At 41.8% G+C, this 13,504-nt stretch overlaps 1 protein-coding gene across 1 annotated transcript; it reads right to left on the reverse strand.

Moving 5' to 3' along the window:
* Nucleotides 1-160: 160 nt before the first annotated feature.
* fkbp1b (FKBP prolyl isomerase 1B) lies at nt 161-12,635 on the reverse strand. Its single transcript, XM_029002756.1, has 4 exons — nt 12,511-12,635; nt 10,731-10,778; nt 1,449-1,561; nt 161-951 (listed from the first exon to the last, which is right to left on the reverse strand). Exons 1-4 carry the CDS (start codon nt 12,545-12,547, stop codon nt 823-825), a joined length of 327 nt encoding a protein of 108 aa, XP_028858589.1. The 5' UTR covers nt 12,548-12,635; the 3' UTR covers nt 161-822.
* Nucleotides 12,636-13,504: the final 869 nt, after the last annotated feature.

The raw sequence follows: 13,504 nt of genomic DNA on the forward strand, positions 1-13,504 counted from the left end.
ATTAACACAGTTTGCTATTTGATTTGCTATGACAGGATAACTAGGCACGAACACAATGTTTCTGTTGTATTACGTATTACCACAAGATGGCACTACATTCCAGCAATGGAAAAACCAGCTACGTTTTCGTCCACTTCGAAAATCATACAAGGCACCCGTGTTAAAGATTTCCAAACTTCTTTATTAAGAGATAATCAGCAAAATGGTATTTCAGTCTAAGCTCATTTCCATGGACCAGGTTTGTTCTTGACATTGAGCATAAAATCTCTCGCTCGCTCGCTCGCTCTCTCTCTCTCTCTCTCTCTATATATATATAGAGAGAGAGAGAGCGACATTATCACATGCATTCAGCAGGACATAATTACTGTTTCTTTTAATTACTTTTTTTTAATCAAAAGTGGCAATGCAGAGAGTGGTTGTTAATGCCCCCTTAACGTACAGAATATGGTATCATGACACCCTGCTTCCATTTTGAAAACAGCAAGAGCAAGGCAGTGGTTAGAGTTATGTATAGCAATATATATTTAGATCATGTGTATTGACTTTTGACATAAAAACTTTTTATTTTTCAAATATACAACATAATGTGACGAAAAACGTTTTGGCCAAAACATAACAATAAAGGTACACTTATCTTTAGGTAGCATCTATATGAAAATTGGCAATTGAATTTTGAAGGACCCTTTAAATGCCTCGTTTAAGATGCTAAAATAATCGAATGGGATTTTCTGTTGGATGGATAAGGGGGACTTGGGGGAGGGGCACAGGCGTGTGTTTCTCCTTCTTGTTGACCCCACGGCCTCTTGTGTGCAGGAGCGCTCCTCATTCCAGCTTGAGGAGCTCCACATCAAAAATGAGCGTGGCGTTGGGTGGGATGACCCCTGGGTGACCCGTGGCTCCGTACGCCATGTCTGGGGTGCAGGTTATCTTCGCTCGCTGACCCAGACTCATCTGGAACAAGCAAGGCAAACATTTCACATGATTCGAGGCCATTCAGCCGCCCCGAACCAACAAGAACCCAGACCTATTCTGCTTTTCGGGGAATCATGGGGGAATCGCAAATGCAACATAAACCACACTGATATGTAAAAAAAAAATGTTGTCACTTTGGGTTGACTTAACATAGGTATAATATTTATCTGTGCAATCTTACCTGTTTTTAAAAGATGTCATGAGAACAGTTCAAATAATGTCATACGACAGCCCCAGGAAGTTAAAGTTGCACAGTGAACATTGCAGAAACCTGACAATGTTTGTGACACCTGTTGTCACCATGAGGCCTAGTGGCCTAATGGATGTAATACACTCGGTTTAAGATCAAATAGTAAAAATGCTCTGGAGCAGCTCAACACAAAGAACTCGCTCTCAAATCACGGCAAAAGAAAATCCGGACGCTGCGCAGAGGAAGTGTCGAATCAGACCCGTTCTCTCGGAAGCATCTTAATTACCTGCGCGACTCCTTCCTCCCAGCCCTTAATGACTTCCTGTCGCCCGATCTTGAATCTGAACGGCTTGTTTCTGTCGCGGGATGAGTCAAACTTCTTCCCGTTCTGCAGCATGCCTGCACAGATAATTCAAATGACAAAAAAAGGTTAAACGTCAAATGCAACACGGTCAGAGGAATAAATACAGACACAAGTATACGTGCCCTGCTATTCTTTCTATTGCTCAGTAATATTTCTTTTTTTTTTTACAGAGAATTTTTCATTTCCTGTACTTGAAGAACTGCACCAGACACGGGATGCTGCACATCTTCAGGAAACCAATACAAGATATTGAGGTAAATGTTTGTATTTGTATGAGAAGACCGGCCGATGTTTCTTTCTGAGCTTTTAGTAACGTTGTAGTGGAAAACAGCTGATAGCAGCTTGGCGGAGCCGATAAAGCAATTGTTCTGCCTTTTCCTCCACAACGAGACCAGGAAATGATCCTATGTCTGGCTGAAACCTGCAACATAAGAGGGTGGGACAGGATTGCGCAGGACTGGGTCAAAACACAGGTTCTGGACCAAGTTCAGTCCTCAGTGAAACCAGCGGTCCCTCGGGCCTCTGTGATCTGAATGAACGAAAGGAATGTGAAACATTGCCCCAATTCTGTGGATTATTCTGAGGTTTTTAACTAGGTCACCCTTTGTCGCCTTCTAGACCGCAGGGAGAAGAAGTGGGGGGATGACAACATTTGCAGAAAATAACCATGTTCGCAAGTTTTTAGAAATTCAAGCGTCCGACCACCACAGACTTTTGCAAAGGATAAAATATTGTATTTTATCCTTTTACCAATGATCCACCTGTAAAAACTGCATGTTTCGAATTGTTTTGCCCAACTTCCCTGAATACAATAAGTCAAAATGACTAAATACTTAGAACTTACATTTTATGTCAATTGCAATACAATTATAATCCCTCTGACCAGACTTGCTAAAAAACTAAATTCAACTTCGTAGCATATGAATTATGTTTCATTCTTGGAATCACTTATTGGCCATATAAGAATCATTTTCTTTAAAATTAAATGTCAAGTGACTATATCTGACAATTAAAAATCAACATTAAATATTCCACCTTGTGTTTTCTTTGAAAAAGTACTAAAACAACAGAATGTTCGTTATGTTCCTGGTATTTAGGGCTGTAGATTTGTTAATGTGTCTGTGTTTGGGTGCTTTTGCTTTTAGGCTGATAGAGGGGAGGAGTCACCTGATGATTGGCCCGGACCACCTCATCAACCCATCTGTTGGAGCCAATATACCGCATGCAGACATGGGTCCTCTTTTTGGTGAAAAGTCAGAGTAAGTGTAGCCTGAGTTAACGAAAACTCTGGGATATTGGTTTCACAAAGTCAATTTAGATTCATTCTGAGTGAGTTACTATGACGACACAGTCTCCAGCAGGTTAACCTCTGTTAACCCCTGCCTCTTTGAAGGACTATAGGAAGTGTTAGGCATGGCGTGCCAATTCCTTGAAGAGCCAGTAGACACTGAAGCCCAAATTCTTGGCAGAAGGGGAAAGAGTGATTAGATTGTTTTTAGACATTTTATCATTTCCTGATGGTTTTGTGTTTGAATGTTACCATTTGTCTAGACAATCTATAATTTATTTGATTGCACTTAGTTTTTTTGCAAACAGGAGCTTTCAATATACTTTCAATATGTTATGCACTACACATTATATTGTTTTATATTATATTACATTATATTGTTTTATATTGGTAGAAAACTTTAGATCAGTTATTAAATTGACACTCTTGCATTGACAGTCAGCAATTGTTTTTGTGCAATATGTGTTTGTAATCGGCATATGCTGCCATTATAATTTGAAATAAACTTCCCTCCATCTCCATGGTGACTCGCGTAATCTGTGCGCCACAAATCAGGGCTTTATGTATTCTGGTGTGTACGCTTAACTTAAAAGCAACTCTGCATGAATTGAACTAATCGTTGTCAGCCATCCTGAAACCGTATACTCAGTGTTGGACGGCTCGTGGATACTCAACCCTGAGTATCAGTTTTAAACTGAGTTGTTCGAACCCGCTTTCTGAAACGGGCCCATGGACTGAGAGCTAGCATCATATAATTGATGCATCGCGATGCAGGCGTGGACGATTCCGCATCGATGCAGTGCAGAACATGAAAAAATGAAAAAATCTTGTGACTGTGGCTGCCTACTCTACAGTACAGTGCCGGTCCAGGTAAAAGTTTCACTCTGTACGCCACGTCACTCGGCAGCCCTGTTCTAAGTTTAAGTTTGTTTAACATTGACTGCTGCACATCGTGACGTATTTCATGCCAATAGAATCCAAGTGGGTGAGTGTTCTTTCTGCCACTGAAACACACAAACGAAGCAGGAATGGAGCAAAAGCTGATCTTTCTTGCCGACATTATTGTCTTACCAGGAAAACCATGCATATCCTTCCTCGCTGAGAGCAGCGTGTGCCGCGTTCGGTCTAAAAGCGGCTTTAGATTTTCTCCAATTAGCAGAAAAACGGTGTTGTAACGGTTTTGGGTCGTTGTGTTGTGGAGGACCACTGGGAATAATGAGAATCTCACGCCACTGCTGGGGTTTCCATCACGCTCTCTTTTCACGTTGGGCTGAACATGGCGAGGAAGGAGGACACATACGCACGACTTCACATGACAGGGGTTTAATACATAACACGAGACGGGAACATCTACACGCAATGACCCGACTGCGAACAGACACGAACAGGATAGCTTTATACAATTATATAAATATACAACAGGTGAACACGATCAGGGAACATTACACGAGACGAACATGAAACTCCGACCCGAACTCCGGATCCGGTCCGGATCATGACATCTCTATTTATTATGCTTACAGCACCTCAGTTCTGCACTGCCCGGGTGTTACTTCCCTGGATGTATGCTCCCACGTGTTCTGTTTGGCTGGCCGTGTTCCTCCTCTCCACACCCTTGTTGTGTTTCTTAAACTTCTAGACCTTTAGGGACATGACACCGGGTAAATGTCGGTAACCGCTCGTACATGAGACGGGGACGTACCAAACGTTACTGCTTTTATGTAATACAAAATGAAATAATAAAGAGACCACAGGAGCTTGGACCAGTCTGCTCAGTTCCTCTGCTTGGTGGTGAGTCGATCTGCATCAGGACCGGGGCAGATGACTAACTCAACATAGCGCCATGTGCAGTTAAAGTAGAACTACCAGTAAATACAACTATTAAAACGTGAGCGTGGACTGAACACAGGCGTACGAGACCTTAGCTCTTGTATTTGAAAACACCCATCGCAATGCATAGATAATCGTAATTGGATCAAATCGTGAGACCAGTGAAGGTTCAAACCTCTACTGAGAGCCCATGGAGGAGTGTGGAGAATAGTTGTAAAATTCCAGTTTTTTTTAAACTACGCATAAGATCTAAATCCCAGATTCTGAGTACTGACGCCCAAGTTACAATAATAGCGGGAATAGAAATGATCTGCTATTATCAGACCGCAGGCCGTGGGGGGCAATTGCAGGAGCGGAGCTGTCCGCGCGGAGTCCACGGTCCTTCGCGGTGAGCATGAGCGGTTGGGCTGGAGGACCAGAGGGGGTCATACCGGGAGCAGATTAGAAAATTGTTCAGAACCCAGTTTTTTACCGCATGAACGGACTGTTCCACAGGTGATCCCAGCTTTAGACAGCAGACCCAGTGCACTTACACCCAGTCAGTAAGAGGCATGTGTAGCCCATCTACTGTACTCAGTTTCGCCTTACAACTCCCTCTATACTTAGAAGGCGGACATCTTCCAAGGAAGCCCTCTCGCTCAGACACTTGCCAGCTGGGACCATGTCCATGTCCACACAGCAAGTACCAGCTGCTGATTCACTAACAAACAAAACGACACCGACCTCAGATTGAGAATAAAACTGACCCCTGATGATGATCACCAGGCTACCCTAAAGGGAGGTCCTGGCAAAAAGTGGCAAAAATGACACTAACTTTGCTGCTTAGGTTCCAGAGTTTTCAATTATATAATAGTAAGCATTCCATAAAAGTTCCAAAGACTTTTTGCTAAATAACTGAGATCAGCAATGAACCTCTGCAGTTCGCAGAGACATGTTGGATGTAGTGGTGGCGATTCACTGCTGCTTTTTCATGGCCTGATCACAGTTTGTGGGATCATTTGTGTGGATCTCAACTCCTCTCAGGTTCCATCATGCTGGATTTTTCACCCAAAGTGCTCTTGGATCATTAGAACAAGTTGCTCTTGGAGAAAATTATATTATTCCTTGTTCATGGTAGTGTTTTTGGACGATTAGCGACCCAACAGTCTCAGGGTGCTTCACAATAGGCACTACACAGAACTTGTGGAAGCATTCAGCTTTTTTTCTGAACATATGTTGGCTCATCTGTACACCAGTCTTCTGTTGTCCAGTCCTTCTGCTGAATTTCAGGATGCCCTTCATGCTCTTCTTGGAGAGAAGTGGCTTATTTGCTTGACACTGCTGGCTGCACAGTTCCATCACTCACTCCCTCTTGGACATCCTGAAGCCTTCACCAGGGCAGTTGCGCCTCTGTCCAGTTCTTTCGGGAGCCACTGCCTATATGAGCAAATTTCAGATCTGAACACTTATTTTGGAATAAAAGGAGGGCCTTTGACACCAAAGAGGCACAAAAGACTGGGATTAGTAATCGAGACAGAAAAGAAATCGTCTCAGCATTGCATATTACGACATGCCTGTCAGAGGCTTCTTAAACTAAAGACAGTGACCCATGCATTCCCAGACAGACATCGCGTCCGTCTGCAGCATTTAACAAATGCACTACACCATGCCATGCCCAAAATGCCTATGTGGTTCAGAAATAAAGTCAAGACAATTGTAGACCCAGGCCAAAATGAAAAGTTCCTTATGAAGCCCAGTGAAAAGAAATGTCCAGAAAATTTTGTCGGAATGAATTTTTCCAGGCTCAGCAGTCCAAAATGAAGCTCTTAGCTGAGAGACACATCCCCACCCACAATGCCCTCCCAGGCTTCCTGGTTTGCGTGTGAGTCTAGCGAGCAGTGACAGCCGAGACGGTGCCTATTTTTATCCTCCGTTTACTGTAACCGTCTAGCTGGTCCGGCAGGTAATCCAACCGGCCTGGCCCATTCCAGATGTAATCAGATAGCGTGCATGTGCTATCGCTCTGCGGCAAACTACTGTAGACATGTTAGCACAATCTGGTGCTCCAACGTTTATGTAGTAGTGGGTAAATTCATCCCGCTCCCCATGGTTATTTTGAACTGGTCCAAAGCGCTAAGTAATGCTATTTGGTGAAAGATCACGATGCATCCAGGGAAATAACCCTCCATTTCCTTTCTATCCATGATAAGATGGATGCAGGATTTAATATAGTGAAACATTTTTTAAAAAATATTGTATTTTGAGTTGGGGATCTTTGGAACAGTTTAGCTCTGAGTTGCCAAGCGACTTCTTAATTTCAGCTTTATTTCTAATTAGGCCCTCTAGGCTAAATTTAGTGCTGCTCCATATCAGCTGGCACTGTTGCAGTTGAAGCTCTGAACCCTCTGAACACCGCTCTGAACTCAATGTCGTGTCACCTGATGAGAAGCACTAGCTGTCCACACTAGCCAAATCATCTATCAGCAGAAACAAAAAAATAATATTCAGAAGTAAACCGAACAGCTGTGACATGATCACTGGTTGCAATGGCTGTTGACCAAATTGACCAAACTGTGATGGTTAGGCGGCTGGTTAGACGGAGTGTCTCCAAAACTGCAGCTCAGCATTGGTCAGGACCTTCCACAAATGGTTCAAGAATGACAAGTAGCGAACCGGTGACAGGGTCACGGGCAGTAGTGTTGTTTTCCTCAACAAAATGTTTGACAAAATATCTTCGTAAAACAAACCTTTATTCTGTGATGAAGACGAGATGTAAATGCTGGCCATGTGACAATCACTATAATGAAATACTGTAGAAACTATACTAAAATGTCTCTTCATTGTTGTTGAAGAAAACTGGATGAGCCGTTATTTCCTCTCATCTAATCACGTTATTATATCGCAGTTTCTGTTTCCTATATCTCGCATTGGGTTGCACAGATGATGTCACTTCTGCAATACGCAGTCATGGAATTAATTATACTTCAGGATACTTATGATGTGTGAACAGATGGCTGGGAGAAAATGACAAAGCTGTCTTTTGATGCACTTTCTTTGCAATGTAGAAAAAAGGAAACAGAAGGTGTTCTCAAAAAACATGAAACAAATCACAGCGTCTTCCATGTCTGGAATGAATCTAGAGTATTCTTGAAACTATAAGGTGAAAACAATATAATAACAAGAGAAACTTGTTTTAATTATGAAATGGATTTGACAAATGCTGTTTTTGTCTGTTCTACTACGTACTATACTGACAGGGTTAAATAGAAAAAGAAACTAAAATACAGTTTTTGTTGACTAAAACTAGACTAAAATATTCATGGATAATTCTAAAATGCTCAGATTGTAGTTGACAGAAACTTGAATCGACTAAAATAAGTCTGGACAAGATGAAGTCAAATAAAGACTAAAATGACAGCTGGACGCAAAGACTAAACTAAAACTATATAATGGCTAGCCAAGTGTTTGTGGGGACCACGTTGTCAAACATAAAGCACTGTAACTGAATTTGCTATTAAAGTTCATGCTGGTTTTGACCGACTAGACCGTTCAAGATGGTATGCTTGTCTGAAGAATCCCATTTTCTTTCATTCAAATCATGTATTGTGCATTGCTTAACTGGTGAAGACATGACAGCATGGTGCCACATACCACAGCATACCTTCAGAGATAATGGCTGTTTTGGCACCAGAACATAAATCTTGTAAATCTGTTATTGTAGAATTAACATAGGGAGTGGGACCTTTTCACCTTTTTGAAAGTCGAAAATTGGAACAATCAAATTCATAGAGATTGCAAGTGACATCCTGAATTCAGCACCAGCTGAACATAGGTACTGGCAAAAGAAATGCACAGTTGGTCCATCTAAGAGATGGTGGGTTATTACATTTTTCTCTGTAGAAGAACTGTATTGAGACACTCACCAGACAATTTATTAGAAACGTCTGACCTGCCCGTTGATAGTGGGTGCAAGTGGGTGGCTGGCAGACTTTGAACAGCAGCAGATGGGCCTGTAACTCTACACCTTTAAAGACTGTCTGTAATACAGGGATGTGAAAGGGAGGCTATTCGGTGACAGAGCATTTATATTCTGCTAGCTTCTTTTATTTCCTGGTAGAAGTAACAATGACCAGCAGTTTGAAAAAAAAAACATAGAAGTTCCTTCTGTGACAAAGTGACACATCGAGTGCGATTGCTGTTCGACCTTATTGCACTACACAACTCAAGACTCCAAACTCAGACTACAGTGACACCCACAGTGACGTCACGGGTACCCTAATCTTGGACCTCTGGACTGGCTGAGGCCATCAATCACACAGGCCTATCTGCTGAAGTACCATTTATTATTGGCGGGTGCATTGTTATTTATAGAGGTGACAGAAGCACAGGACAACCAGTAGCTTCCTTCCTCCAAAATAGCTCCATGGGAAAGTGTGAAAGTGAGCTAGGGTAATTGATTTGTTCTGCATGGCCATGGGACAAGTGGAGAGCTGCCACCGCCCAGGACAACTTATCTGTGGGGTATAGATACCAGTTTTAAACATTTTAATAGGTCTGCACCTAGAGTCAGATGATTGTTTCATTATTTATGGGATTCAGGTAAGTCTATGAAATACAGTTTTTGTCACGCTGACTGGACATGGCGAGGAAGGAGGACACATATGTGCAACATCTTCAAACAACAACCCGATGGCAAACAGAAACAAACAGGGCAGCTTTATACGAGCAAACACAGGTGAAAACAGTCCCCAGATTCGGAGTAGCCACATCCGGACCGGATCTTGACAGTTTTAATTTCATCAAATGAATAGAACATTGCATCAAAATAAAGGTTTTTACCCGTGGGGAAGCTCCATCAAATGGCATTCATCTAATGCTGGATGCTACTGTGCCACGTGGAGTTCGGGATGACAGCAGATCTCTGGGATCAGGAGTGAGAACCAACGTTCCCCCTTTACAACGTGCATAAAACTATGATCTGCATCTGGCTACATAACTAGCCCTCTGAATGGACACACCAAAACGAGGGGGGAGAATGCAGAGCGCTTGCTCTGCAGTCATATTGGATTCTCTCACATTATCGCAATTTGCACCACAGTGTCATTCAATCAAGATAACAGTGTTCATCAGGCAGATGATATAAAGATCTACAGATGATCAATGCGAATGAGTTTCAGACACTGAACCAAATTAAAGGAAGGCAGGCTGCTTTCAGAAATCTAAGCATAAACAGACAGATCAATTTCTTGTAAATCTTAACAATTACATGTATTTTTCCCCCTAAATGTCAGAATTTTACTTAACAGAGACCTCATTCTTTTGGAATGCTTACAGACAACGGCAGTAGACGTCCCTGGCAAGTACGGGAGTGAAAGCTCAGACTGCGCATTAGCGCTCTGCTAATAGGGTCAGCTCCACCGCAGACCTCAATAGAGCAGCACTGCAAGCCTTAATATAGTAATGTAGGGCCGAGGCTGTAAAATAGGACTGGAGCCGACCAGAAATGGCAGACACCAAGTTAGTCAAGAAGCTTTATGGGGTGAAAACTTGAACAAATTAGCTGATTCGAGGAAGAAACACCATAGATTAAAGAGTTTGTTTATAATTATATAGTTAAAACTGAGAAATGAGACAATCATTCATAAGGCAATATTTAATAACTATTGATACTGAATTCCATTGGCATTTTGGGAAGCAACAGGCCTTAAATTAGGATTCATTTGCTCCGCTCTACAAACATTTAACATCAAGTCACGTCAAGGAGTCAAGAATTCTCTCCACCATCTATCAGACAATCTGGCATATATTACATTTATGTAAAGAATTGACCTTTGACGTGCATTAAATGCCAATGACATGTCATGATGTAAGGCAAAGGAGAAGTAAGTCCTGGTATGAAAACTAAGACATCACATTAAATAATGTGGCTCTGGAACTTGGAATGGGGTGTGGGGCAGGGGTTGTGGTGATGGGAGGGGAATGGGAATAATACGCTGAACTGGAATGCTGGTATCAGCTTCCTGTTTCCTGTCTCACCAGGCAGTCTGGGAGAAAATCCTCAAAAATTCCATAATTCTTTTTTCAATAGAGATAAAAAAAAAAATTACCTATGTAATGGACAACACAGGTCTGTCCCTTCTTTGGAAAGGTTCTTCCTGCAAAATGAACAAAATAAATGGCAGAGAAACATTAACATCATGCCAACACAAGTCAAAATTCTGGCATCATAAAGGCATAATGCAGGGAAATGGCAGCAGCAGAATAATTTCTATTCTGTGACTATTCTTAATAGTAAAAGTGCTGTTGTGGTTGAAAGAGCGCAATACGTGGCAACAATGTTGTTCATAATGCAAAGCCAAAGTCTGGAGCATCACTGGTTCAGATAATACACTGGGGTCAGTGCGGGGGCAGTTAGTCTCGTTTTCTGTTGCCTCACCCCGTACCGGCTCTGTCTGATAAGACATGCGACACGTTTTAGGGAAATTTTGTGCAGGCGACCTGACCTCAATTTACACATCAAAATCTACAGCTTGGAAGTCCTTCCCTGTGTCAAAAAAGAGGGACGTTCTTACTGCTTCTGGGATCCAAGACGACCTCATATTTTCTTTGAGTTTCTACGCATTTCCAGCCGTTTCTTATAAAAAAAATATTTGGACAGTATGATTACGAGTATTACTCTGGATGGTTGTCAAGTCACCATTAAAATGGATACCTTCTCCACATAAAACCTATTAAAGCAACTGCACAGACGGCAAACTGTATTCAGTCTAGCTAGTGCTAAGATTCGTAACAGAACAGTTGTTGCCAGATATTTTATATATACACATACACACAGTACAGGCCAATAGTTTGGACACACTCCTTCAATGTGTTTTCTTTATTTTCTCGACCAGTTACATTGGTAGATTCTCACTGAATGCATCAAAACTATGAATGAACACATGTGGAGTTATGTACTTAACAAAAAGTGGAGACCTGGCCTCCACAGTCACCGCTCCTGAACCCATTCGAGATGGTTTGGGGTGAGCTGGACCCCAACAAGTGCTAAACACCTCTGGGAACTCCTTCAAGACTGTTGGAAAAGCATTTCAGGTGACGACCTCTTGAAGCTCATCGAGAGAATGCCAAGAGTGTGCAAAGCAGTAATCAGAGCAAAGAAACTAGAATATAAATGTTTTCAGTTATTTCACCTTTTTTTAAGTTATGTACATAACTCCACATGTGTTCATTCATAGTTTTGATGCCTTCAGTGTGAATCTACCATCGTAAATCATTATGAAAATAAAGAACATTGAATGAGAAGGTGTGTCTGTACTGTGTGTGCATGTGTGTGTGTGTGTGTGTGTGTGTGTGTGTGTTTATTTATTTACAACAAGACAGGAACCTTAATATGAGGTTCTATTTGAAATTGATTTACTGAAAAATGCAGAGGCTGCTGCATCTGATTTAAGGGTATTATTATTGTACTATTACTGCTGTATTAGCATTACTTCGTTATACATACATAATAACGTTTGGTAATAACAAAGTAACCAGTAATTCCTTATTTCATTCTTACAACTGAAATGCAAGTTAAGATATACATAATACATAAATATGTAATGCAAGATGTTATTTCCCAAAACAGGATGCTTAAGTCAATAACGTCAGAAAATAACAATTCATATTTCAATGCCGAAAAAACAAAAACCTTTTGGAATAAAACGCCGCCTTTTTTTCTGACGTTCCTCTGCATGTGTGGAGGCGTCCAGCCGGAATAACTAGCCCTCAGCTAGCCCGGAGCAGCTACATTTACTCACATCAACTGGGAATCGACGCAGGCAAAGCAGAGAAGCAGGCAAACGTGGACTTTTTTTTTTTTTTTTTTTTTTTTTGCGGACAACTCACCGTCACCGGGAGATATCGTTTCGACGTCCACGCCCATTATAATGTCTTTCTGAAGCCTTCACCATAAAACACGGCGGTCGCCGTTCGGGGCAGCCAGTGAATGACTGATGGAGCCCGGGCTGGAGACACACGCAAGCTCCGCCCACCTCGGGTGGGGGCTGGGTGGCCAGGTCCGCTTGTTCTCAGCGGCTTTCAAGTTCGCCGTCTTGTATTATTAAGACGTGTTGCAGTTATCGCAAGTCTTGGCAAGTGTAAAACGAGTAACGCAAACAGACGAAAGTCGTATCTAATTTCTGAAAGTGCTGATGTGTGTCTGGAATGCTGGCAAAGATTTTTTTCAGTTTTTTCAATATTTATATTTGTGTCCACTCTAGATATATTTTGTAAAATATACTCAGCATACATAAAAATTATTATTTAATGGGTGGTAGTAGCCTAGTGGGTAACACACTCGCCTATGAACCAGAAGACCCAGGTTCAAATCCCACTTACTACCATTGTGTCCCTGAGCAAGACACTTAACCCTCAGTTGCTCCAGGGGTACTGTCCCTGTAACTACTGATTGTAAGTCACTCTGGATAAGGGTGTCTGATAAATGCTGCAAATGTCTTTATTATTACACTTGTTTTACACTTGTTTTTTGACATCAACTCATGTCATAGATCAAAATGCATTAGTTTAGCTACAAGTTTGCTTGAGGTAAACCTGCTGGTTGCCTGCTTCTCCCTCAGAAGCTGTGGCAACATTGTGTTTTTACCCCTCAAAATGATCGCATAGCTTAACCAGGGACTCAGTGAACGCAGGACCATTTGGCGGCAAATGTCTAAGCAGAAGACTGGAGGAAATGTGCTTTCTTCTGGTGGTCATAGATTTCACTCTGTTTCGAATGAAATCAAATAACAGTTAATATTTTATCAGTTCACAGAACGCATTGTTTTTATGCGATCTTTTATATAGGTCAGCACTGTTTTCATGGGACAGGAGAAATTTCTAG

Source organism: Denticeps clupeoides, chromosome 14 (assembly GCF_900700375.1).
Source record: "Denticeps clupeoides chromosome 14, fDenClu1.1, whole genome shotgun sequence".
Classification (NCBI taxonomy): Eukaryota; Metazoa; Chordata; class Actinopteri; order Clupeiformes; family Denticipitidae; genus Denticeps; species Denticeps clupeoides.